At 42.3% G+C, this 27996-nt stretch overlaps 1 protein-coding gene across 1 annotated transcript in view; it reads left to right on the forward strand.

The window, feature by feature from the left end:
* Positions 1-1010: 1010 nt before the first annotated feature.
* Positions 1011-27996, forward strand: part of LOC118088932 (vitellogenin-2-like) — a 28811-nt gene continuing 1825 nt past the window's right edge. The window contains exons 1-30 of the mRNA XM_035123162.2: positions 1011-1051; positions 1233-1253; positions 1912-2063; positions 3588-3839; positions 5707-5868; positions 5988-6136; positions 7385-7535; positions 7641-7798; positions 8152-8317; positions 9610-9735; positions 10759-10977; positions 11945-12162; positions 13411-13508; positions 14348-14469; positions 15593-15694; positions 17725-17844; positions 17940-18111; positions 18704-18797; positions 19418-19603; positions 20250-20382; positions 20785-21013; positions 21876-22084; positions 22713-22925; positions 23747-23889; positions 24161-24299; positions 25799-25934; positions 26172-26358; positions 26958-27055; positions 27607-27701; positions 27796-27955. Coding sequence (XP_034979053.2) covers positions 1012-1051; positions 1233-1253; positions 1912-2063; positions 3588-3839; positions 5707-5868; positions 5988-6136; positions 7385-7535; positions 7641-7798; positions 8152-8317; positions 9610-9735; positions 10759-10977; positions 11945-12162; positions 13411-13508; positions 14348-14469; positions 15593-15694; positions 17725-17844; positions 17940-18111; positions 18704-18797; positions 19418-19603; positions 20250-20382; positions 20785-21013; positions 21876-22084; positions 22713-22925; positions 23747-23889; positions 24161-24299; positions 25799-25934; positions 26172-26358; positions 26958-27055; positions 27607-27701; positions 27796-27955 — 4450 coding nt within the window. The 5' untranslated portion in view covers position 1011. The remainder of the gene's footprint in view (positions 1052-1232; positions 1254-1911; positions 2064-3587; positions 3840-5706; positions 5869-5987; positions 6137-7384; positions 7536-7640; positions 7799-8151; positions 8318-9609; positions 9736-10758; positions 10978-11944; positions 12163-13410; positions 13509-14347; positions 14470-15592; positions 15695-17724; positions 17845-17939; positions 18112-18703; positions 18798-19417; positions 19604-20249; positions 20383-20784; positions 21014-21875; positions 22085-22712; positions 22926-23746; positions 23890-24160; positions 24300-25798; positions 25935-26171; positions 26359-26957; positions 27056-27606; positions 27702-27795; positions 27956-27996) is intronic.

The raw sequence follows: 27996 nt of genomic DNA on the forward strand, positions 1-27996 counted from the left end.
AGAGCTTGGGCCATGTGTGTCAGGTCAAAATGACCTTGCCAACCTTATGATCTAATTCCAAATGTTTCAAAACCTTCCAGCTCATCATGGCCTTCCACAATTCTCCTTCTGGAGTAAATATTTCTATATATATATTCTTAAATAATCATGTAACCCAAGTTTGCCATTTTTTTTTAAAAAAAGAAATTAAATCTTAGCAAATTCAGGAAGCTGAGCCATGACAGCAATGTAGCTAAAACTGAGAAATAAGAGAAGGTATCAACGTGTGAGAGGAAGGGGTGGGCCCAAAGTTTACAGAAGTACAGATAAAAACATATTTAAGAAACACAGAAAAGGCCTAAGGGGCAGTGAGGAGGAAACATCCCCAAATAGGCCAGTGAGAATTCTCCAAATTTTGCATTGCACTTCACCGACCCAGTAATGAGTACAAAAATTCGTATACTGGGGAAATGTGTGCATAAAAACCCATTATATATATATATATATGGAATCCGCTTGCAATAAATGGGTACAAAAACGTTTACTATGAGAAATTTGCACAAAAATGCTGATTTTTCATGAAGATAGAAAATGTTGCAGAAATGTGGAGGACTGAATTTAAGTTTGGAAAAATGAGAAACTGACAGCACCAAAATGGAAAGATCTGCCCTGCCTTACTGGTGGTATGAATGAGAGAACAACCTTCAGTATGCCAAAAGGAACCATAGCTTGCTGGCTTGCTCAGATCACGAGCAGCAGCACTTCACAATTTCGTTGAAGTTGCCACTGTTTCCTGCCCTCCTCCACCCTGTGCTTGCATCGCAGCAGTGAATAGTTTGAGGGGGGCGCATCAATATTTTCCGTTCTCTTTATAAAGCAAAAAAGCCAATATGGTTGCCAACAGAATGTTTGAGCAACTTGAGTAATAGAGTTGATAACTCAAGAACTCCTCCCCCAGCACCAAATGCCTGTTAATCATTCTTTGTGTATAAAAGCTGATGCTGTTCCCTGACATTTTCATTCACCTTGAACATGAGGGGGATCGTTTTTGTGCTGCTCATCACTCTTGTGGGTAAGCTCCCTACTCCCTCTGCCACTAGGTAGGGATGGTGATCTCTAGAGGGCAAGGTGGAAGTGTATTTGGGGTATCTCACCTTACCCTATCCCAAGTGAAATCTCTATCTATCATAGATCTGTCTATCATATTAAATTACAGTTCTTTCCATTTACAAATGTATTTCTTCCCCACACAGGGAGCCAGAAAAATGATAACGGTAAGTCAGGTTCTCATTATTAACATGCTATCTTTTTGGTAGTTATTGGCTAAAGCGTAGAGAGGTTCTCTGTGGATTTGTGTTACAGTACTTTACATTTTGTCATCCCCCCCCTCAAAGGGCACAAGACAGCACAAGGGACCATGTAAGGGTTGTTTTCATTTTTGTGGCGTGGAGGGGGAGCGAGAAGGATAAATTTCTGGGAGGGTCAAGATTCACAGCACGAGTTATAGGCCTGCTCTTAGCTACTGTATGTCCAAGCTGTATAGCCTATTATGTAGTTACTAGTGAGTAAGCCTATTTAACTCAGTAGGACATATTTCCAGGTACACATGTATAGGACTGAATTGTGCAAGGTTTTTTTTTTCATTCAGCTATGTTTAGGAATCACAGAAATTGTTATTTACATGTAAACCTGCTTTTGAGAGACAATTAACCTGTTGGTTTCAAGCTGAATTCAGCATCCTAACATATACTAGAAATATTATATTCATTCACGTATTTTGCATAGTTTATTTTGTATAATTTTTAGTACTTTGGGAATGTGCTCAGTTCCCAAGCACCACAGATATTACTGTTACTGTTGTGTTCTTATTTGTGTAGGGTGCTATAGGTACTCAGAATTATTCCCTCCTTTTTATCCCCTCCTTTTTAACAGAACCTAGTTTTAGCAATCTCAAATCCTACCTTTACAACTATACCGGACTCATTCAGATTGGATTGGAAGATGGGGATTTAGAAAAATCTGTCTTAAAACTGTCTTGCCAAGTAAAGATCAGCAGAGTGTCCCAGGAAGATCACATTCTTAAGGTAGATTATGATAACAATTTTTAATTTTAGTGACTTACCTGCCAAGCTGTCTTTCTTTCTTCACCTGGAATTGTGTGGCTTCTGTTGGCTGGCATCCATCTATCTATCTCAGGGAGTGTGCTTTCAGGGGTGAAGTAAAACCGTCGCAGAGTTACAGAGCATGCTATGGCTGTAGAGACCAATATAGGAGAGACGTGGTTTTTTAGATAACTGGTTTGATATGGGGCCATTTTAAGTGGAGACGGTATAGGCAGCTTAAGCATGGAAGCAAGTGTCTAGAATCTCATGAGAGGCAGGCAGAAACAGGTTGAAGGGTCCCCATCCAAAGCTCTTTTCTTTAGAACAAAAATGCCATTGATGCTCTGTTATGTGTATTGGTATGTAAGGTGACATCAATGCTTAAGACTTAAGGCTATTGATTTCAGTGGTTCTATTCTGAAGATGACTAACATTAGATATCACCCAATACTTTTTGGTTAACTTTTTAAGCCAAAATATACAGATGTTATCGATACATTTTCATCCGTGAAGGAATTGAAGGAGAATGGCTTATTACAACTTGCAGAGAAACAAAACATGGCTAGTCTAGTGATGTCCGTTTATTCAGAATAGCTCAGAAAGACAGAGCCATCAATTTAGCTATATGGGATCTTCTAGGAGATTTCTACTGAGCTAGTGAAGAAGATGTGGACCAGCCAACCAATGCCGGCAACTCCTAAAGCAGGCATCCGCAAACTTTGGCTCTCCAGATGTTTTGGACTACAATTCCCATCTTCCCCGACCACTGGTCCTGTTAGCTAGGGATCATGGGAGTTGTAGGCCAAAACATCTGGAGGGCCGCAGTTTGGGCGTGCCTGTCCTAAAGAATTAGATGGGCAAACTTGAACACAAATACAGTACAAAGGTTTGGTAGCTTAACACAATTTTTTATACTGGGATGGACAAGTGAGTTGTACGTCTGGGAAACTGACAAAAGGGGGGGGGAGTGGACATAACAGTAACCTCATCACATGCTTTAGAAATGCAGTAGCTGTTTGTCATTCTGATAGGCCTTGTAAAATTGAACAGAGCTTGTGAGGGTAAGCCTCCATTAAGAGAGGGGGTGGAATGAGCAACCAGAAACAGATAAGGGGGAGGGTGTGCGAAAGGCAGCAGAAGAGAATAAGTTGCAAGCTTAACCAAAATGGAGGACTCTTGTACCAGAGCACAATGAAGTTTTTGCCAGCATACAACAATTTCCAGCATTGTGTCATAACCCAAGGAGCAATGCTGAGATCATGATGAACTGCACTCAGCATACTATTCTGGTTCCAGCTAGAAAGAAGAAATAAGGTTACTCAGGCATGTTTTCCATAGTTACTTAGGAGTAAGGGCCCACTCAGGAGATACATGTTCTCAGTTTTGGTGCCACATTCAAATTTAGGTAAATTTTTCTCTCCTCCTTATATGACTCTTCTGTTGCTTGCATGTAAATGTATTTTAATTTGGTTCAAATCTCTACTCCTCCGGTGCTTTTGCTCTTAGGTTCTTTCTCCACAAGTGGAAGAATACAATGGAATATGGCCCAGAGACCCAACCCTCAAAACACCCATACTCACTCAGAAGCTGGATCTATGTTTTCCTGAACCATTTAAGTTTGAATACAGAAGAGGTTGCATTGGAAATATTTATGCCCATAAAAATGTCTCATTCGAGTGCATAAATATAATAAGGGGCATCCTGAACTTGCTGCAGATATCTGTAAATGAGATGGAGAGTGTGTACGAGTTGCAGGAGGTATGGCATTTTTTTTGTCTTTTCAGATTCTAAAATGACTCATTTTAAGAACAAACATTAGAGTATTAGAATCATGTGTTGTTGTTTTTTACATGGGCACTTTCTGAAAGTGTCCCCCAGGGCTTGTTCCTGTGAACCACTTAATTGCTTTCTAATCACTTGATTACTTAGCAATTAATGACTTGCATCTGAACAGAAGTGAGCTAACTCCATTATGAGCATTGTGTCCGAAATTATGAGTGGTGCTACAAAAGCTCTTTCTGTCATGTTTGATCGTGGCTTATTCATACATTAAATGTGATGCTGTAATGATCTAGTAACGAACATGAATCCGCATGCAGAACTATAGGGTTGGAAGAGATGTGTGAGGGGGAAAGAGTACAGAGAGCCCCCCCCATCCTGAGGAGCAGTTCCTCCACCAGCAGCGGCGCCAGCGGCATAGCTGCCAAGTTTTCCCTTTTCTCGCGAGGAAGCCTATTCAGCATAAGGGAAAATCCCTTTAAAAAAGGGGATAACTTGGCAGCTATGCAGCGGGGAGGGGGAAGAGTCCAGTGAGGAAGGAGGAGAGAGGAGACGGGGCTCTGGCAGGATAGCAGAGCCTCTGCTGCACGAGGGAGAGGAAGAGAGAGGGGGGAAGAGGGGGAGAAGGAAAACATGGAAAGGAGACCCTTTTCCCCTCCGGTTCCGGAATTACGCAGGAGGAAACGTGGGAGGAGATTTGGGGTGCCCAGACTCTTATGTTGGAAGAAGACGCGGAGCGCGCCATTCCAGGGTTCTGGGTCAGACTAAGCGGATGTATCCTGTATAGCTCTAGCACTGTAAATAGCCTGCACTTAATAAAAGCATGAAAAGGCAAAGGTCTGGAGAGTCGTTACTCTAGAGTAGTCGCAACGCATCGCCTGTGACAAGATGTAAAGGACATCCTGCCAAACTTCCTAGACCAGCCTTCCTTTATCTGGTATAATTCAGTTAGCTGCAACCAGCATGGCCAGTGATCAGGAATGATGGGAGTTGTAGTCCAAAATATCCAGAGGGCACCAGGTTAGGGAAGACCATCCCAGACAATGTCCTTAACCACCCCTATTACAATCTGCCATGCCAACTAAATTAGAAAGTGCCAAAAGTAATGTGCTACTCCACACATTTTCTAAATTAAAGAACTTCATTGTCTGAGTAGAGCAAAACATCTGTGTAGCTTGTGATGTGAGATTATTGCATCACATGCAAATATTGATCAAGAAGCCACAACACACCTCAGGTTTCCAGCTATATAGAAGCAGTGAAATAAACATATATGTAGTGATCACATATGATGAATGGCTTTCACATTGACCAATGAACTTTAACCTTGAAGATGAAAGCAAAACTTTCCTAGTGAGCTACATCTGGGGATGGGGGAGAATTCAACATAGGTTTCTCACATAAATTATGCCTTCTCCACAATGATCTCATTGCAGATAAATTGATTTCAAATGATAACTTTCTCCAGATTGGGATCAATATCACTTTCCCCAAGTTGCACCTATCTCTGGTACCTCAAGAGAACAACGGGTGAAGAAGAACATCAGAAATGAAATAAATTCCTTCCCACACAGCCTGTCTAAATATCTATTGCCTTGCATTGTCCATGCTTACCTATTCCCATCCTGAAAACATATGACTTTATTCACTTCACTCTGATGAGCTTAGTGTGCCTTGTTCATTCCTGATCTCGCCTTTTAACAAACTGTAACCTGAATTATGCGGGTTAATAGGAAGTGAGGGAGACGGTTATGTAGGGCACTGCATTGTTATGGTGCATGAGGCTTTCTGATCTTCCTAGGACCTAAGATTCTGTGATTTCATTGTTGCCCATTGCTCTTTGCAGGATGGAGTTGGAGGAACTTGCCTCACCAAGTACATTGTCCAGGAGGACAAGGTCAATAATGAAAGCACCATTTCCCGAACCAAAGACCTCAACAACTGCACAACCAAAGTCATGAAGAACATTGGAATGGCCTATGTCCGGCCTTGTCCTACATGTCCTTTGGTAAGGAGCCTTAACAGCAGCCATTGATGTAAATATTCCCAATGGAGGTTGCTTCAAATAGTATAAACCAAGTTAATTTTAAAAGAACTTGATATAAGCAGTTTATTTGTCCTTTTCAGAACATCACAAACACAAGAGGGGCTGTGGCCTTCAACTACCAACTAAAATACATGGATACCGGAGCCCTGATCACACACGTTGACTCCCGGCAGGTGTATACTATCTCCCCATTCAATGAAGTTGGCAGTACTGCTGTTATGGATGCAAGGTATGTCTGACATGGTGGTACAATCAGAGCAAGGGACAGCATGTCACCAGAATTGTGGCTTGGTTTGCACATGCATGCACATCACTCTATTGGTACACGATTAGGCTGTGCTTACTGACTGGCAGCTGAGTATGGGAAACCCTTCAAGAGCCTTGTGTCTAAGGTGATGTCAGGGGAGATGCAAGCGTTTGGAGTGTTTGATCTGTCATGGCTGCAGCATCACATGAAAATATCACTTCATTCTGTGGTCAACAAGTGATGACATCATTAAAGATATGGCAGCTCTCCAAATGGTTAGCTGATTTTCTCTTGAAGCAAGAGAACTCCCAAGGACTGCCTCTCTCCACATAAACTGTCCCAGACTCTGCGTTCATCATTCCCTTCTGCATGTGGCTCCTCCATGCTAGGTCCGGAGGGTGATAACATGAGAACGGGCCTTTTATGCAGTGGCTCCCCATTTGTGGCATGCTCACCCCAGGGACCATCATTATATATTTTTAGGCGCCAGGCAAAAACACTCCTCTTCAACCAGGCCTTTTAATTGTTTCTGTGGAAAAGAGGGGTTATTGTTTTTGTTTTGCTGTTTTGGTTAAATTATTTACTTGTGTTTTACCTTGTACAGTGGACGCTCGGGTTGCGAACGTGATCCGTGCGGGAGAAACGTTTGCAACCCGCGTCTGCACACGCGCGGGTCGCAATTCGGTGCTTCTGCACATGCGCAAAGCCCAATTTAGCATTTCTGCCCATGTGCCGAAACCCGGAAGTAACCCGTTCCGGTACTTCTATGTTCAGTGCGGAGTGCAACCCGAAAAGACGCAACCTGAAGCGACTGTAACCCGAGGTGTGACTGTATTTTATTCTGTGAACCGCCCTGAGATCTTTTGATGAATGGCCGTAATCTATATAATCAGTGTTTGATGCAACGCTGGATGAAGAATGCTGCCCTGAAGCAGCTCTTAGAGAGTTTGAAACAAGAATCTTTCCCAGTTCTACCTGGAGAAGCCAGGGATTGAACCCAGGACTTTCTCCATGTTTAACATGAGATCTACCATTGAGCTGCATGTACAGGTTGTAGAATCCTAAACTGACCAATGCTTTGAGCCCTCAGACTGGGCACCATGGTGATGCTGAACATTGGTTTCTCTTAATCAAAGGGAATGCATTTCCTTTCTGTCGGAATCTATAGACTTCAACCTTTAATCCTTCTTCTCAGCATTAATACATGCATTTATTTCTTACCCCATCCAGACAAAACTTGACTTTGATCGAAACGACAACCAACCAAGACAAAATGCCAGGGATCTTGCTGCAAAACTATGGAAATATTCACTATCAGTTTCCAGAAGACCTTCCCCAGATGGCTCTGCACCTAATAAAGACCGATAACCCTGAGCCACGGGTGAGACGTTTCACAACAGAAAATGAACGGAAGGCCTAGAAAGTGAATCTAAATAGCCAAGGAGGGAATATAACCAGTTCCTGTCGCCCTCTGTTTGCCTTATAGATGGTGGAAATGCTGGAGTGGCTAATTCAGGAGAACCAGGTACAACTCCATCCAGAAGCGCCAGCCAAGTTCTTGGAACTTATTGAACTTTCCCGAGCAGCCACCCCTGAAGATCTTGAATCTCTCTGGAAACAATTTGCAGATAGACAGCAATACAGGTATTTGATGCTGTTAATGTGCAACCCATGTTTATAGTTGGCATGGCCAGCTCTAGGTGTGAGTGGGGCCTCAGTGTAGTTCCCTCTGGTGGACCACTTCCTCTGTGCACTGGCAGTTCTTACTTGATTCGAATGGGTGGTTGGAGGTCATCATGGGTGCTCTGTGCAATTTTAAGCAACTCAAATGGTGGCTTGCTAGTCAGCAGAGTGCTGAAAAAGAAGGGACCAAGGCAGCCATCAAAGGTGGGCTCCGCTGGGGCACTGGAAGTTGCCCAAGGATGCCAGGTGATTATGCTGGTCCTATCAGTAAGGGGAAACAGAAGATGATGATGATCTCTCACCTTGCTTTACAGGCGCTGGCTATTGAGTGCAGTTGCTGTAGCAGGAACCACCAATACATTTATGTTCCTGAAGCAAAGAATTCACGAAGAGTCTCTCAATTCCCTGGAGTCTGCTCTCACTCTTACTTTGGCCTTCCATTTAACAAAAACCAGTAGCCTTACTTTAAAAGCAGCAGCAGTAAGTAGTATACTGTTTAATGTTACCCACTTCCCTAAGCGGTAGGAAGCTTCAGAGCAGCGTTTTGGTCTCAGTTTTTCTTCTGCCATCAGTGAAAAAGATCACAAGAGTACAAAGCTTCCTTTTCTTTTGAATAAATGATATGAAATCAGTTTTTAAAAGTATGTTTTTTTTGTAATCTCTCCACTTTTTCGAGGTGGTTAAAGCGTTTGAATAATCTTGAACCTCAGATATTGAGATTTACCTCAGAATTAATATGCTCAGCAGCCCTGAATAAATTACCGTACTGAAAATAATGACCTTGTTTCAATGCTTTCTGTAATCCTTTTGTTCCTATGTGGCTAGTGTTTCTTCACAGTATCATTTTCTAGCTTTTTGGGGGGGGCACATGCTGTCCTTATTTGCTCACAAAACCATTTGATACAATTGGTAGTGGCAATGACCCAGATTACTTTGTTTATGGAGTCCATGATGTTATCATAGTGGTGTGATGTCATTGGTTCTGACGCCCCATGTGATCTTGCTTCAGGTTGTATAGGGAAACAAGAGCAAATCAGTGAGGGCAAGCAGAAGAAGTAAATTGGTGCTGAAACGGACAGCGTCAAAGCAATATACACTTTTGTTGGTGTCAGAATAGGGCGTGCTTTTGACATTCTCAGGAAGAAATATGTAATGGGACCGGGAGTTGAGATTTAAACTATCGCACAAGGCCCATCTGTGTAGTAAGGCTTATAGATAGCAAGATGGTTGGTTTCATCATCATCATCATCATTACCTGTCCTTCATCCTTCAGTCAAAGTTACAACAATTAAAAAAACTAAATTAAAAATTATTTTAAAAGCTTACAATTACAACAACAAAAAAAGCAACTGGAAGAAATAGGCTGGTTCTGAAAACACACACCTCAGGTGTCAGAGTAAAGGAGGTGTGTCTTCAGCATTTGCCGAAAACATTTGCTGGTTGCACCTCTATGGGGAGAGAATTTTAAAACTGTGGAGCTGCCACAGAAAATGTTCTCTCCCAGGTCACCACTATCTAAACTTCTGAGGACTGCAGAACTACTTAGAGCCAGGGAAGGAGGTGGTGCTGAAAATTGTAGGAAGGGCTGAAAAATCTTTATAGTGTGTCATTATTTTTTGTTTCAAGCTGTAGTTCTCTGTACCAGAGGTATTAATGTAATAATTTTTGTAAGCCTCCTTGAGCTCTGAGGAAAGTGGGTCAGATATATTTCAAACAAACCAATGGTTCTAGCAAATATCCACATTACATTGACTTTGTTTTGATTTCTTCAGGACATGATTACCTGTCCTGGAGTTCAGAAATCCTCAGCGCTTCGCATTGTCGTTGACTTAGGATATGGTGCCATGGTAAACAGGCACTGCGCTGACTTCCATCCCTGCCCTGCTGAAATTCTTCAGGTAACAAAGCAGTGCTCACATTTCCTAAAAGTGTGCAAAAAACCTGCCTTCAGATTGGCGTCTTGGCCTGTGGGAATTTGATTGGGACTCAGTTATTCCCTGGCTTTCATGCATCCTTTTTTTTTTTTTTTTACTTCACAAAGTTGTTATTGTACTTCACCAGATCATAACCTATTTACAGTATTTGTCAGAATGGATTCCAAATAGCATTGAATTTGTCCATGGCAAGTCTGCGTTTATATGCAAGTTGTTCATATGTTGCAAGTTTGTATAAGTCTTCAATCCAATCGTAGAAGTGAGTCACATTTTTGTTTTTCCAGTTCATCAGTAAAAGGTAAAGGTAAAGGACCCCTGGATGGTTAAGTCCAGTCAAAGGCAACTATGGGGTTATGGAGCTAATCTCGCTTTCAGGCCGAGGGAGCCGGTGTTTGTCCACAGACAGCTTTCCAGGTCATGTGGCCAGCATGACTAAACCGCTTCTGGCACAACAGAACACCGTACTGGAAAACAGAGGGCACGGAAATGCTGTTTACCTTCCCGTCGTAGTGGTATCCATTTATCTACTTGCACTGGCGTGCTTTTGAACTGCTAGGTTGGCAGGAGCTGGGACAGAGCAACAGGAGCTCACCCCATCATGGGGATTCGAACCGCTGACCTTCTGATCTGCAACCCCAGGAGGCTCAGTGGTTTAGACAGCAGCACCACCCGCATTCCAATTCATCAGTATCAGTCGTTTTGCTGTGGTAAGGGCACAGAGAGTCCACTCATATTGTCCTTTTATAAGGTCTCATGTCCTGGCTTTCACACATCCTAAATATCCCAAAGCAGCTCTCATCTCCAAATGTTCATGTGCATTCTGAGAGATAAAAGGGATTCAAGTTGTGAGTTTTATGTGGATGAGCTGCTGTTTGTTTTGCTGTTCTAGAGTTCCTGTGCATCCCACGTAGGCAGACATTACCCCTGAGCTTCCTAGGAAAGATCAGCAACTGAACGACTAATACGAGACCCTTGTTCTGTTTCCAGCCTCTCCATGATCTTGCAGCTGGTGCAGTCAGCGAAGGACATGAGGAAGACATGGTGCTGGCCTTGAAGGCCATGGGCAATGCAGGAGAACCAGCCAGCATCAGTTACATCAAGAAGTTCTTGCCAGGGTTTTCATCTACTGCTCATGCTTTGCCAGAGAATGTCCAGACCGAGGCAGTACTAGCCTTGAGGAAAATAGCAAGGAAGCAAGCCCCAGAAGTAAGCAAAGTCATTCTTAACCAAATAAATGGGACCCAGAGCAAATGCCATGTGTAATCTAAGATAGGGACCAGGAAGCATGCACATTTATGTAGGTTATCAGCAAATGGATGCCGTGCAGTGCAAATTATTTTGCTAAAAGTGTATTTACTTAGCAAAGGATCCTCCCAAAGGCACATGAGAGGCATTCACTGGGATGGTTACGTGGCCTTCTGAGAGACCTACAGCCTCTCACAGAAAGGTAACATGGCGGCAAGCAGGAGGTGCAGTGCCTTGCAAAAAGGCATTTAACTGCTCGTGTCACAGGCAAACTTTTAATCTCTGAATTGCGTCCGAAGTGTCAAATCACGGGCTGGTACAACAGTACCAATTTCTACAAAACACTGCAGCTCAGATGTAGGAGGGTCCTATAATTCACTATTATGTATATGCAGTGCTTTTTTCTAAAAAAAAAGTTTAGGGGTACTCTCATTTTGACTCAAGAAAATCACCATTTTATAGTTCAAATCAGGAAAAATAAATAGAGTAAATGGACAAAAGTACAAAGATTCACAAAATGTTTAGGGGTATGCGCCCCCCAGGGAAAAAAACCACTGTATATTTGTGTGTGTATTCTCCTAAGTTTGCAAAGCAGTTCTCCAGCCAAGTGATGTGTATTAAAATGTTTATTCTGGGGGTAAAATGTGCATAAAAATGCATAAATTCGTGAAAATCACATGCAAAAATGCATTATTTAAGGGGAAATTGCTCTGCAAAACTTGTGTATTAGGCAAAATGCCACACAAAAATGCATATTGGGAGAAATTTGCACTAAAATGCTTGTGGATTTTCACAACATGATGTGGAAATTGTGGAGATTGGAAAAATGTGAAATCGACAAATTCGCCCATTTCTAGTCATAAAGCAGCTTCCTATATTGGTACATAAGTTATCGTTTAACTTGTGGCATTGTCCTTTTTCTCTCCAGGTGCGGGAAATTCTCTTTCAGATCTTTGCAAACCACTCTCTTCCTTCTAAAGTCCGGATGGTGTCCTGCATTGTTTTCTTTGAAACCAAACCTCCTGTCCCTCTAGTGACAGCTTTGGCCAATGTCGTGCAAAGGGAGAGAAATCTGCAGGTTGCCAGCTTTGCCTATTCACACATGAAGGTGTTGGCCATGGGCAAGATTCCACAGCTCTATGACCTGTAAGTAGAAGAACTACAAACAAGGGAGCTTAGTAAACCTGCACAGCATCAAGAGTTACCACAGCTTAATTGGCCTGGTTGCAAAAGCCCTGTCCAAGCAATTTGTTCACACCTCTGCCTGTTTGGAAGGGAAGGGTCTTTCAGAAAGAGAGAGAGAGAGAATTAAGGTCAGAGAGAGACGACTGGTGGCCATTCACTTTTTTTTTTTACCTCTGGTCCCACCACCAGCATGCAGCCCCCAAAATGTTACCCAAGCGACTTCAACAGAAATAAGGTTCTACATCCTTAACCGACACAGTCAGCCCACCCTATGTGGTTGGATCTTGAATTGATTTTCCCACCTGCACAACACCGCTCACAAAAAAGCAGGCCAGGGAGTCGCACCAGACGCATAGCCAAGAAAGGCACCTTCTCAAAGTCTGGTGAGCACTTGACCAGCTTCGGAAAGGAGGCATGAGGGCTCAGGCAGGGCCCTAGAGCCCTCCTTCCCCCCTCCCAAAGACGGGCAAGCACTTACTGGGCTTTGGGAAAGAGGAGAGAGTGCTCTAGGACCCTGCCAGAACCTCACACATCCTTCCCAAAGGCTGGCTTAGGTCAGCGCCACAAGGTCTGGGAGGAGAGCATTATGTGGCCTTGCACAGGGCACCATATGACCAAGGTCCTGAGCACGCCCCATGTGACTAGGAGAACCTTTAAACTCCACTAGGGTCTTTAAAAACAAACAAAAAACAACAACGTGGAAGGTTTTGATTCCCCTCTCCAAAATAAGTAAACATCTTCCTAAAAGTTGCTAAGTTTATTGCAGTGTCTTAAATACAGTGGTACCTCGGGTTAGAGGCGCTTCAGGTTACAGACTCCGCTAACCCAGAAATATCGGTAGTACCTCAGGTTAAGACTTTGCTTCAGGATGAGAACAGAAATCGCATGCCGGTGGCGCGGTGGCAGAGGGAGGCCCCATTAGCTTAAAGTGGTACCTCAGGTTAAGAACAGTTTCAGGTTAAGAACGGACCTCCAGAACGAATTAAGTTCTTAACCTGAGGTACCACTGTACAGTGCTTTTTTCTGGGGGGATGGGGACGCAGGGGGATGCATACCCCTAAACATTTTGTGAATCTATCGTAAGTTTGGCTTCATTGAGGGGCAGTATTTCAATATGAGTAGGAAAATGAGAGTACCCCTAAACATTTTTTAAAGAAAAAAAGCACTGCTTGAATAGGATTATGATATTGTTTCACTGCTGTCCCTTAGGTCTGCAGCTTGCAGAGTTGCCCTCGTGCTGCTCTCTCCCCAGCTAGAGAAGTTGAGCATTCGCTACAGCAGTGTCACCCACATTGATGGCTTCTACCGTGAGTAATTGGTTTGGCTGCAGGATTTTTTTTTCCTTTTTAAGCTGGATTTCTTGTCCTGCAAAAAAAAAACAACAACATTGCTGCTGTACGAAGCTCTATCTTTATATTGCAAAAGATTGTGACTGCATCATCCCATGCTGTGGTTTGGTAATATACTAAACGAGGAACTTATGATGAAGGGAAACTCATGTGACAAGTTCCCATGTCAATGTTGCTGACTTTAGATGGTGAAGTGGCGAGGGATCTTTTAACTTCACACCAGCTCTCGTTCCTCAAACAGGTTTCCGTCCCATCATCAAATCCAGCACAAACTCCTTATCTTTACCTGCAAAAGCCTTCCATAATATATCTCCCCACACCAGGGGTGCTATCTATGTGGGGCTGTTGGGGCAGAACCCCCACAACATTTTCAAGAAGGGGGCTAAGCCACCACAAAATTCTGCGGCTATCCTCAAAAGGGCTCGCCACATCCTTTTCAGGATCTCCACTGGGGATGCGGCAGGGCAAAACGTCTTCACATCTAAAGCCCTAAACAACTTGGGGTCAGGATATATAAGGGATCACTTGACTCCCTGCCTGGTAATTGCACTCATTGGATGAGGCACTTCTGAGAGTACCATACGTACGAGACCCCTGCCTACAACCCTGGAGAGCTGCTGACAATCAATGTAGACAGTACTGAGCAAAATGGACCAGTGGTCTGTCTCGCTATGATTCCGCTTGCTGTGTAATTTGCAAGTGAGTATATCAAATCGCATCTCATTGTCTGCATGGAACAAATCCTACAATGAGCAGCAAACCGTTTTTATTTATTTTTTAAAAAATTCCTATCCTAGGAAATTACAGAGCTGGTGCAATTGGAAGAGTCTACCTAATGAATAGTCCGAAGACACTGTTTCCATCAGTCCTTGCAAAGATGAGAGGCTACTACGCCACTTCAGCAATGGATATTGCAGAGGTAAGTACATAACAATGGGAAATGTTATGCAATTCCTTTTTCTAAAGCTACGATTTTATAGGGAAATGTTAGCTTTTTCATTAGCGCCAACATTATTATTATTTTTTGAAGGCATGAAGCTTAAAATTAGGGCCTCAGTTTTGTTAATGGTGCTGGGAATTGGAGCTCTCCAAGATTATTTGCAGATTTGCAGATTATTATTATTATTATTATTTTAAAAAAACCTCATGGAAACTCACCAGCATTTTAGTGTGAATTTCTCCTAACAAACAACTTTTTGTGTGCAGTGTACACATTTTTGGAGTGATTTCCCAATATACAATGCATTTTTTTGTTATGTTCACTTATATCTCAATTTTTATTCTTACTTTCCGCTAACATATGCACTTCTGTAAGCATTGTTAGGTTGAAAAACTGCACTGCAAAATTCAGAGCTGTATGAATTTCCAAAGATAGCTGTGTTTCGGTTCTCATTTGTTTTGAAAAGTACACATTTGATAGATTCAGCTTTAAATATGAACTGAATTGAATTTTTCCTCCACCCCTCATTTGAAGGTTCCAACATCACTGGTTTCTTCCTATCTGGACTTCCTCTTACAGTGGTACCTCGTGTTACATACTTCATCCATTCCGGAGGTCCATTCGTAACCAGAGACCACTTGTAACACGAGGCACGCTTTTGCTAATGGTGCCTCCTGCTGCTGCCGCGCCGCCAGATGTGCAACTTCCGTTTGCATCCCGGGGCAAAAGTCGCAACAAGGGGCATCTACTTCCGGATTAGTGGAGCGTGTAACCCACAGCATTCGTAGGGGGGGGGGGCGGTATGTAACACAAGGTACCACTGTATTCCAACCAGTCATTTCAATTTGTGTCAGCGACCACCAGCACAATGCTTCAGTGTAGGGAAGGTACTGAAAAGAACACAAGTTACCTAAGATGAAATCGTACGGCCAATGGAATTCCTCCAATATCTTCTCTGCTCTCTTTAGTTTTCTCCAGGCCTTTTCTTTAGAAAGATTTACTAAACAACCTTTCTTCGTTTTCTGTTCATCAGTGATTCTGAAGAATCACTGCTTCATATGCTTCATGTTTTTGCGCATATAAGCTTATTTACTTTACATAGGTTCGTTTCGACCTGGAAGGCCTTGCTGATATCTTCAGAACAGAAGATAATCCATTTGCCGAGTCTTCAACGTACCAAAAAATTAGGGCACTTGGGAAACTGGTATGTGTGTGCCTTTTTGTTGTTGTTAGTTTGAGTCGCAGTACATTTTTAATTGGAAGTGTGGCCTGCCACTTCGTTTGCTTCTTTAGCCTAACCGCATCCCCGCTGAAAGGGGTTACTACTGCCCTGATGGATCAGGCCAATGGTCCATCCATTCCAGCATCCTGTTGTCACAGTGGCCATCCAGATGCCAGTGGGAAACCTGTAAAGTGGACCTGTGCACAACAACACCCTGCACAACACACTTGCAATTCCCCAGCAACTGATATTCAGAGCCATACTTCCTTTGACAGTGCCCATAGAACATAGCCATTGTGGCTAGTAGCCGCTGCATTTTGCATGCATGGATATACCTGTTTCTGGATGTTGCTGCAAACCACTCTTCCTCCGACCAAACCTGATAAGTAGCTGAAAGGACAACAATACCCCATCTAGCCGGAACCCTCCTAAGAGAAGTCAAAAGCTTATTCCCAGAGCCAAGCACTGCATCCCATGTGTATCTTGGCTTGATCTCTGCTATCCCATGTTCTCACCATTTGTTGCCGAAATGTCCCATTTATCATCCTTTTCAGTTGTTTGTTTCAAGAAGTTTTAGACAACATTGGTAGCAAATAATAGGTGTTTAGCTGTTGTTGTTGTTGTTGTTGTTTAGTCGTTTAGTCGTGTCCGACTCTTCGTGACCCCATGGACCATAGCACGCCAGGCACTCCTGTCTTGCACTGCCTCCCGCAATTTGGTCAAACTCATGTTCGTAGCTTCGAATTGTCTTTGTCCATGGAGTTTTCTTGGCAGGGTTACTGGAGTGGCTTGCCAGTTCCTTCTCCAGGTGGATCACGTTTAGTCAAAACTCTCCACTATGACCTGTCCATCTTGGGTGGCCCTGCATGGCATAGCTCATAGCTTCTCTGAGTTATTCAAGCCCCTTCGCCACGACAAGGCATTGATCCATGAAGGGATGGATGTTTAGCTAGCATAGGAATACAAAAAGAGCACTGCTGGGTCAGCCCAAAGGTCCACCTAGTCCTGCACTCTGTTAACACAGTGGCCAAGCAAATGCCTATGGCAAACTTGTGACCAGAGAACAACAGCATGTGCCCCACAGCGTTCTCCCCAGTAAATGCTATATATATATAGGGGAATACTGCCTCAGCCAGTGAAAACAGAACATAGTCATCGTGACTAGTAGCCGTGGATAACTTTATCCTCTGTGAATTCGTCTAATCCTCTTGTAAAGCTGTCCAAGTTGATGGCCATCGCTACCGCTTCTGGGAGTGAATCCCACCATTTAACTATACCCCCTGTGAAGAGTACAATCTCCCATTTCAAGTCTCCCATTTTAGAGGAGTTGCAAACAACACATTGTCAGACTTTCCCACAGTGGCTTGACTGTATGTCTCGACAATGAGAGTCATTTAACCAATCAGTGACAACCATGTGCATGCACACGCAATCTGTAGTTCTCCTCTTATATAAATAAAATGCAAGGGTGTCGTCACGTTGCGATTCATGCAACCATCTATTGGAAACTACGCCAACTTTGGTGCGATAGCAGACAGGGAGATGAGTGAGCAGCATGGATGGTAGGTGGCTAGGCAAGCTGTTTAATGGAGGGGGACAGGTAGCTTCACAGAGTGGTTTGGTTCAGTCACCCCAAAGTTGGAGATGTCTATAAATACATTGTTGCACCCAGGCACGCAGAAGGCATTATTCTGGTTCAATGTTAAATTCCTGCCAGGCAAAATAAAGAGAGGAGGATGTGCAGCAGGAGCAGTGAGGGATATGACCCAGAGAGGAGAGGAGAGAGTTGGGGAGAGTCCCAATGACCAGATAGAGAGATGCCCAGAGGGTTGTATTTGGCCCCTGAGCTTGTGGTTGTTCACCCCTTGTCCAAAGAAAACTGAAGGAGTACGTTTCCATTTCTGCAACGATATAATTTATGCAATAATTAAAGGTAAACTGACACTATGTGAAACCTGACATGACTATAAACAACCTTAAAAAAAAAACCCCAATCATTTCTCTCTTTCCAGCTAAAGGGATGGAAGGAACTTCCTGCAGAAAAGCCTCAGTTGTTCAGCTCTCTGAAATTATTTAGTCAGGATATTGCCTTTGTTCTTGTTGACAAAGAACTAATTGAAAAGGCCACAAAGGTACGTCAACTTTTGTCAGTCAGAAGGGTATGGAAGGATTCTCCCTCCATCTCCAATTGTTGATTAAACATGTTTGCATTTTTAATTTTGCTTAGCTTGTGACCCAACCAGCAGAGATGCTAACCGCCCTGTCCCAAAATGGCCTAACAGGCAGATGGACCCAGCCCATACTGGCAGGAGAACTTCGACACATTGTACCTACCTGTGTAGGCCTCCCACTAGAACTTGGCTTATATAGCGCCAGCGTGGCAGATGTTTCAGCAAAAGGTGAGCACTGGTACAGCTCCAATACCACCTTAGCTTTGTTAGTGCTCATTGGGGTGGGGTAGGGTGGAGAGATTCAGTTCAGCTCACATGATAATGTGAACCTATCTAATTTACATTCTCAGAAACAGTATGTGAAGCAGAAAACAGCTATCCTTCAAAAAATTGCACTTCTCCTGATTTTGCAGTGTAGTTTCCCCATCCAGAAAATGTGTACACAGATGTGCATATTAGAGGAAAGTGTGCCTTAAAAATGCACATATTCACGAAACTAACATGCAAAATGCTATGTTAGCAAAATATGTATATGGGAAATTGCTTGCAAAAATGCACATAAAATGCCAACAACTTTTTGTGATCACACACACACACACATATTGATGCAGAAACATAGTGAGCTGAATTTCATAGCTGGTAAATTAGAAACTTCAGAGAAACCAATATTGACAGATTCACCCATCCCTAGAGCTTAGTGAATTGCTTATACATTTGTGAAAATGAAAATATGCTAGCTGATAACAGTAAATCCATGTCTTGAGTTCCTTTTTTGCTTCATGCTTTTGACAGTTAGTCACTCTTTTTTTACTTCCTGCAGTCGATGGGAAGATATTTCCTTCCTTGACTACTGACTCTGGACCAGAGCAGTTGCTTAAAGCCAGCCTGCTTCTTAGTGCTGACATTAACTCAAGGTAGGCATGATTGCTGATATGAAGTTAGTATTGCTTAATTATCTGATGAATGGTGAAATTAAGAAGGAATTGTTTACATAGTCCAAACTGAGGTTTGGTGATGCCCAACTTACTAGCATTGGCTTTCTGTCTTCTGTTCCAAAGATGGGAGATATGAGTCACACTATTGCAAGTTTTTCAAGTGGGGTCACCTGGCACTTGGGAATGTCAAATTGTAGGTGTAGCAGACAGCACTATACCTTTATCAAAGAAGAATATTGCTTTGTGCTTCCATTACCTCAGGCTGTGAGAAATTACGGAGGCTGTGCTTAACAGGTTTGGTTTCCATTCAAAGGAAAGGTGACAAAAGACCTTAAAAGTTTATTTAATATTTGAGTTTATTTGTAACTCCACCAAGAATGAAAGTCCCTTACCACTAAAATCCATAATCTGCATGATCTAACAAAAATATTGACACAGCTCCTATGTTTGAATCACTAATAGTTCCTTATGGTTATATTTACTGACACATTCTCATTCTGTATGTTGCATATTAAATGAGATTCTAAATATGTGTAATATGAGCGTGAGGGAAGAATTTACATTATTATCTAAGTTGGCATTTCCATCTTTTTTTCCAGTGTATCAACGCATTTGGTAGGAGTGATGGCAATCAACACACCACATTTCCAATCTGGCCTTGAATTCCACGCTAAATTCCACACAAGCATTCCGGTTAAATTTGATGCCAAGATAGACATGAAGGAGGAAATATTCAAGTTTGAAATGACCCCAGTCCAAAAGCAGACAGAATTACTGGCTGTGAGGTACAGTAGCCATATCTTAATTGTGGCAAATAGCAGCGAATTGGTGCTGTTGCAAGAATTATAAATATATGTTGGTTTCTTAATGAGTAATACTTCTGGAAGTATACAGGGTTGCCTTTTCTTTTTAATTCGTCATGTTCTCAGTGGTTTCTAAACATCTATTAACCTTTACAGGCAATTTCTATTATTTGGTGGCCCTGATCTTGCAGTCCTTACCAAGGCAATGAGTAGATGAGAATTTTGCCTAAGTAAGGACTTCAGGGTCAGCCTCAATAGACACTAAAGTGGCTACTACAGATCAAAATGCAATTCTCACTGCACTGGAATCACAAGAGCAACTAAGGATGTGCGACGGAGTGGCTACTACAGATCAATTCAAAATGCAATTCTCACTGCACTGGAATCACAAGAGCAACTAAGGATGTGCGATGGAGTGTGCTTTGGAAAGGTTGGCCAACTTTCTCCACCTGCAGATTCCTGAATCACATGCCTCATTTGTGTCTCAGTTGTTCTCAGTATCACCTCTGTCACTCATTCAAGTCACGACAAACATGAGAAGGACTGGACTGAAAATTACAGCGACCTTATATTATGTATATTTGTTTATTTCACTTACATATCGAGTGTTTTACACCTGTGCTTTCAGGACTAAATTTTATGCTGTGTCAAGGAATGTGGATGAACCAAATTCACCTTTGATGACCGCGGTTCCACCAGACATGATTGGATTTGATGTTCTAGAACAATGCTTTGGATCATCAAAAGTTAGGACCAAAAGGGTAATGGATAGTACATTGTAAATATACACACAGCAGATGGTCCAGGACTCCAGGTCCTGCTGCTGATTCCAGTTTATTTCTAAATTTCCATACTTATCCAATATGCCCAATTAAAGAATCAAAATATTTGTTTATCCACTGAAATATTGTTAAGTAAATATATACCGTTCCAGTAATTCACAATTGTAGCCTATCTATATAATAGAACTTCATCGAATCTATTACTTTATTGGAAATGCGTTGGGGCACCCAGTTTACCTATCTACTCATATCCAGGCCTAAACTTTAACTAATCTGGTGAGGTAAATCCAGTTTCATATAAGGGGGGGGATTGCCTCTGAGTTTATTTACTACTTATTTTCCTGTCCAATCTTTTATCGGTTGTTGTTCTTTTTAACGCAGCAAGGAAGTGTGTTTGATATTGCATCACGGGCATTTACTCATGGCTTGAAAGAAAAGTTTCACCACAGTCAAAGAAACGCCTTGTGTTCGCCCAGCTCTTATATCAAACTATCTAGCTTAGGGTATCAAACATGTATCACCATGAAAGAGTGCAGCACTGCGTTCTTCAGAGATTCATACCTACACAAGTTTTTTGGGCAATGTGAAGTCAAACTAGCTGTGAAACCAGGTACAGTACAGTTTTTATTAGAAATTTATCATTACTAATCAAACTTGAATACACACACTAATTTTGTGGTTCTCAACCCTTATACTGAATTGTAAACAATTCCTATACAATAATATTTTGCCTTTCTTAGGGGCCTCCCTCCATACTCTGCATAAGCCCCATCCCATCAACCCATGGCAGTCAATTCTTTGCAAGAAGGAGAGCATCAAACATTTGATTAGAAAAATACTTTCATAAATGCAGTTTCTTCTTATCATTGAAGAATAAAGTGCTGAGGAATTTTCTGTCATCTTAAAAGTGAACAAGAAGCCCCACTAAAGGGGGTAATCTTGCCAACATTGATCTGTTTTGGCAGTGTGCACCCTGTGAATCAATGGGAAATATATCCAGGCAAATGTGTTTAGGTCTGGAGAAACATTTTATTGCAGTTTCCATGCAGTAGGTTAATAGGTTCATTAACAGTAATCTACGCCCACAATGCTCACTAGTGTCAACACCAGGCTTTGAAGAGCCCTTGGCCAATATGCTCTCTGTTGGTCCTTCCCTCCATGAATGGACCCATCTCCATTACCGTTATCCATTTGCTTGCCCTCCTTCTCTGGGCCCAGTGCACAGTTATTCAGAAGAAGGGGAGAATCTCTTGACTCTGTTGTTTGCATGTCTGGAGGGAGGAACAAACAGCACCTGCATGTTAGGAGGAGCAAGGCTGGAAGCTCTGGAGGGCAGCAGTCATCCCCAGCCCCCTGCATAGTTGCGGGCCAGTAATGTCAACACTTGACACCATACCTGATGCTCCCCACAACTCATTGTTGTCACCCTTTCAATAGTTATTGTTCTAACTCATGCACGGTGTTTTCGACAGAAGCGGCTAGAACCAAAATACAGCTGGAGGTTCAAGCAGACTCTAAATCGCATTCAAACACAATCCACCTGAGGCAATCTGAGGAAGATGAAGATGCTGCAGATAACGAATCCTCTTCTTATGAAGACCAAAGGGCTAAGAGAAAGAAGTGGAAGACTAAAGTGAAGAAAGAGGCCGCTAAAACCAAGACGAGTAAAGGAACTGAACTGGTTTGTATGGCTTGAAATGAAAATGAAACAAAGGTGTGTGGAGGAGAGAGGGAATGAATTGGAAAAGAGGTGGGTGGGTGAGACATCTTTCATAGCAACTCTCAGAGGGAAAGCACCCAGTCTTGCAACTAAGTGCTGGGACAGTCATACATATTCATAACTTGCATGTGAAAATGGGCTATCACAATGAATGGGGGAACTTTTTCAGCACCTACCCTGTAGTCTGCTCAGTTCTAGCTAGGCTATATAGTTCATATATATGAAAGTTAAAATCGCTGCATTATTAAATACACTTACTAGTTGGTGTACTAAAGCTTTCATAGATTATGAACCTATTTCAAAATGGTTTTGGCTTATTAACTAATATCCAGCCTATTACTTAATACTGCTTTGTTTTTTCAGCCCTTGTGCTGATAAAATTAGAACCTTTTAAATGATACAACCTCATTAAATATCTGATCCCACACAATAGAATTACATTGGAAATGCTTTGTAAAACAGCATGTTATACCAGGAAGATGTATTTAAATTTCAGGATGCTGTTCAGTTTTGCTTCAACGGCATGATAATGTTTGTACTGTAGTAATGTTTCTGAAGTCTGCCCCCCCCAATTTACTTCTGACTTTAGCCCAAATTCTTGAGACACAATAAAACATCGGTGCTGGTTGCTGATCTCCATGCTATCCAGAATGAAAAGAAGGTCACCCTATTTCACCTTGAGCTCCACGATGAGTTACACACTTCCAGGCCAACAGTACAAGTCTTTGTGTCAGACTTAAAAGAATCCAAAAGACCCAAGCTCTGTGCTGGTATTTCCATTCTTGACCCTCAGAAGGCTGAGGTAAGAAACAACTATATGACCAAAAATACCGTATTTCCCCAACCAAATCATTCAGCAACAATTACAATATTTATCAGTAGTAGTGGGGGCAGAGCTGCAGAACCACCTTACTCCTGACACCAGTGTATCTGCTGCTTATGTGGACAGGTCTGGGGAGAGGTGATGGCAAAGTCAGGGCCATGGGGTGTAGTAGTAGTAGTAATTTATCATTTATACCACGCCCATCTGGCTGGGTTTCCCCAGCCACTCTGGGCGGCTCAAGGAGGAGGAGGAGGAGGAGGAGGAGGAAGAAGAAGAAGAAGAAGAAGAAGAAGAAGAAGAAGAAGAAGAAGAAGAAGAAGAAGAAGAAGAAGAAGAAGAAAGTGATAAAAGATCAAACATTTAAAACTTCCCTAAACAGGGCTGCCACAGGTGTAAAGGAGTCAAAGCAAGAAAGAAGTTTATTTCAGTTGTGGCCTGCTTCTTAACACTTTTTCTCGGGTTGCCATTTTGCTGGTCGCTTTTATTTCAGGCAGAAGTTTGGAAGTTCTGCCTGAAAATATTCCTTGCAAATGGTGGCAGAAATGCCATCTCAGTTGTGACCTTGGGCTGCAATGGATGGAAAGTGCTACTTGACTTTCAGAGGCCATTATGGTATTTGGTTAAGATGCTTTTTTAAAAAAAGAAAAGAAAAGACTGTAACCTAGAACTGCATCTCCCAGTAATGGTTAAGGAAATAGAAGAGTGCAGTGATCTGAAAAATCAGTGTAGTAACTGCAGCGATGTAGCTGCTTTATTTTTTATAACCAGAGGCATAAAATCCACTACCTATTTCTTCTCAGGGTTATCTAAAATGGGGCTGGGATTGTCGAGACTACAATATTGCAACGAAGGTTGAATATGGATGGCTTGCTGGTTATCCGGCTATGCGAATCAAGGTGGACTGGCTCAGAGTTCCTCAAAGACTAGAAGCTGCTGCAAGTGGGTGAGAATTAAGTAATTCAGAACTTCAAATATATGTTTAAAATTATATGTGGAAATTGAGCTGAGCTACATCTGCAGAGAACTACCAGCAAGGGATGCCATTATGTGTGTGTTTCTTTCCCCAGCAAAATGAGTTGGATTAAAAACATTAGTGCTCTTCCTCTTCTCCTTCCAGTGAAGATGCACAAGGTTGTTTCTAGTCTGAAACGGACAGAATTTCAAGCCATTCTACCAAATATGGATTAAATCCTTTCACCCCCTTTTCCCTTTAGGCTATCCACATTTGTTCCTGATATGGCCTGTAGGCTTGGATTGTCCCAGAGAGAACAGAAGAACCCTTCACAGCAGACTTCTGTAGTCGTGGCTCTCACATCTCCGAGAAGCTGTGCTCTTGTTCTGAAGCTACATAATGTAAATTATTTGCTTTGGGGTTTTCACAGCACAGCAATCCAAAGTGCACGTGTGGGGCGGGGGATGGGGTGGGGAGAGAAGATCTGTCGTGGAACTGCCACGGCATCCAGAACCCTGTGAGCTCACAATGGCCAGGGCAGGAGGTGAGGGATGGCTTTTGTATCGTCGTTCCTGGCAATCCTTTGCCGTTCTGAATCCCACCACCTTAAAACAATTGTTTAAATGGTCATTTATATCGGTCCAATTAATCAATGACAGATCAGCAAATAAAACAAAGCTTCCCACAGAGAGAGTCATGGAATCATGCAACTCTCAAGATAAATTCCTTCACAAATCTGCAAGGGCTGCTGCAGATGGAAAGAAGGCTACGTGTGCCAACCGCTCATATTGTACCATAGGGAAGAAAGAACTATTGCGATAAGATTGTGCAAATGAAGCAAATGTGTTTATTTTCCATTAATCTGTTCCATTTCCAAAGAGCGTGTAAGGCTTTGTTAAGAACTAAGCAAATGAAAAGAGGAAAGCAAATACAGATGAAGGCTAAAATCCTATACTTGCTTACTTGGGAGAAAGTCCCCTTGAACCTAGTAAGACTTACTTCTGAGTCAGCATGCATAGGATTGGGCTATATGCTTGACACTAGACCCGAGACAAAACCAAGCAGGAGGTGGCTTTTGTTAACCAGATTCCACTGGGAAATGGCCATGTCTTGGTGGTAGAGCATCTGCTTTGCATTCAGAAGGCCCCAATTTCAACCCCTGGCATCTCCAGGCAGGGTGACCAAATGACCAAATGTCATTTTTGTTCAGCCCTAGTTTCTCTAACAGTGCCTTTGGGATGCAGAAATTTAACAAGTGAAACATTCCCCATTGCTGCAACTGGTCTTAGTGCCTGGTGTTCTTGGGCAGCTGCTGGGCACCAAACACATTGACACAACCCACCATGGACACCTGCCTTGGAGCCCTTAAAAAACAAAAGCGATTTCCAGCAGGGCACTCTAACAACCACCAGGCAGCTGGGTCCAGCTGCTATTTAAATTTCTCACCATGCCCTGGAGTGCTGTGGCATTCTGGAAAATTTAAATGGTGGCTGGATCCAACTACCTTGCACTGCTCAGAGTGCTGCCGCCGGCCCCTGTCACCAGATAGAGCCACCATGAAGCACCAGCAGAGGAGAGGACCCTCCAGAGGGCAGTTAGCCCAGAGGTCTCTCAAACCTGGAACAGACACGGCCCATTGCAATGGAGTGCAATTGTTTTGGTTAACATCTTTCCAGTATGACTTTCTAACCATTTCTACCACCTGTGTTGCTTCCCCTTGCAATAGAAATATTATGCAGGGCCTTTCAGCCAGAAATCAGCGGAACTGAGTTCTGGCACTTCTCAGCTTGGCGCCATTGCCATTATAACACAACAAGGGAGGGGTTGGTGGTGAGTTCTGGCACCTCTTTTTCTAGAAAAATAGCACTGACATTATGTATACATGTTACTTCATTTTTAGGTCACACTTTATGACACAAACATCTGGCTACCACTTCCACTCCCTGTAGCCCAACACGCAGAAGGTTTAGCAATGCAGCCCCATGCCTGGAGTTTCATCTCTAATCTGCCATCCTTATTTGTTGAAAATCTGAAAGGTTAGTAGGTCAAAAGTTGGTTTACACCAGGGCTACAAACCACAAATCCTGGAAGCATCTCATCAGGCGGTTGAGAGATCTCAGTTGGTCCTCAGCACACCTTCCAAACTCCATGCCAGTTACTGAATCACTTTCTGGGTTGAAAATTCAATAATAAAATATGCCAGAAGAATCTCTCTTATCAGAATATTATTTCTAACCATTTGAATATGCTTACTGATAGTGTTTGCTTTTTAGGTCGTTGTTCAATAACACAAGATAATATCACAACTTTCAACAATGTTAGCTTTAGCTATAAGATGCCTGTAGACTACTACCATGTCTTGGTCCATGACTGTAACCCGGGACTGAAATTCCTGGTGAGGACAAAGAAAGCAGAAGAGTCAACTGATCTGATAATGGCCCGTATCGACTTTGCCAATCTGTAAGTAAAGCATTATAAATTAGGGTTGCCATATTTCAGAAAGTGAAAATCTGGACAAAAAAAAGTTGTTGACCTTTTTATTTATTTAAGAGGGAAAGGTTATTTAGCTTCTTCTTTTTTTCAAAACCACCAGAAAAAAATAAGTTTTTCGGCTACTTTTAAGAAAATAGGCAAGAAGACCCACTTACGACATGGGTTGCCATACGTCCAGATTTCCCTGGACATTTAGAATGGACATAACAAATTCCACCCGGACACCAATTTAGGGGTCAAAATCCTGGCAATGTGTAGGATTTTCCAGACGTATGGCAGCCCTACAAAGTCAGCCTGATCAAAATATGAGAAGCAAAATAGTTAATGAAAATTGGTAATATGACTAGTAGAAAGATTAGTTATACTGGTAATCACACTAGATTGACACACTTTCCCCAACAAATATCTGAATTTCTCATACAAAATATTCTTAACTACCAGTGATTGATAACAAGGTAGAATGTTCATTGGTCCAATGTGAACAAGTTGTCAAACAAGGTATGCACTTGGTATGTATGACATAAATGTATCATTGCTTTAATTAAACCAGATTTTTCTGTTTGAAGGCAGGTTGACATGTATTCTTCAAATGGACTTGAAAAGCTGAGGATTAACAACATTGAATTTCCACCAGAGCATCTCCCATTCACTTCCAATTCCAAAGGTAGCATACCTTTTCTGACTCACTTGAACTATCTATAGCAAATTGTAAAGGGGCTTATGTATGCCAGTGGTTAGCAACTGAAAGGACGACCTTAGAGTCATGTACTAGGGCTTACCACTACCACAGCTAAAATGTCACATGCCCACACAATCTGGCACACATTTTTCATCTGTCCTTCCCATTGGCAACTTGGAGGAGAGCAGATGGTTTCTCTCAAGGAGCCAGACTGGGCCCCTACTTTGGCAGGTGTTGATATGACCATATCTATGGTCTGGTATATATCTGATTTTTCCTTTGGGACCAGTTGATTGTGGAATTAGGCCTAAACGTTATTCAAATATTTTATTTATTCCAGTAACCTTTTATATCGCAAACACAGTATAGAGTAATTCTCACTTGCTGGGCAGCTTTCACATAAGCAGCAGCAAGATTTCAGCTCCACATATCTGATGCTTTAATTGAAACAGAGAGAAATCAGTAATGGTGACAATTTGCACTGAGATGTTACACCACAGTTTTTAGGGGGAAGTAATTCTGTTTTCTGGTTACAGGTAATATCACTATCACTCGTGAGAAGAATGGCTTATCACTAAAAGCTCCAGAAGTTGGCATTGAAAATCTCTTCTATGATGGACGCATGCTTATGGTATACTTTTATCTGCTATCCTACCAATGTCTTGGATTTTTACAAATACATATGCAGCCAGACGTGCATTGACTTTTACCACGTTCCTGTGCAGATTCAAGTACCCTTTTCAATGGCTGGGAAAACCTGTGGAATGTGTGGAAGATACGATGCTGAATACAAACAGGAATATAAGATGCCCAGTGGAGATATAGCCAAAAATGCTGTGAGCTTTGCTCAGTCTTGGATTCTTCCGTCAGAATCCAGTACCAAAGGTTAGACAATTATCTATTAATAGGTGACTATCTGGGCATTG

The sequence above is a fragment of the Zootoca vivipara genome, chromosome 7, assembly GCF_963506605.1.
Source record: "Zootoca vivipara chromosome 7, rZooViv1.1, whole genome shotgun sequence".
Taxonomy (NCBI): Eukaryota; Metazoa; Chordata; class Lepidosauria; order Squamata; family Lacertidae; genus Zootoca; species Zootoca vivipara.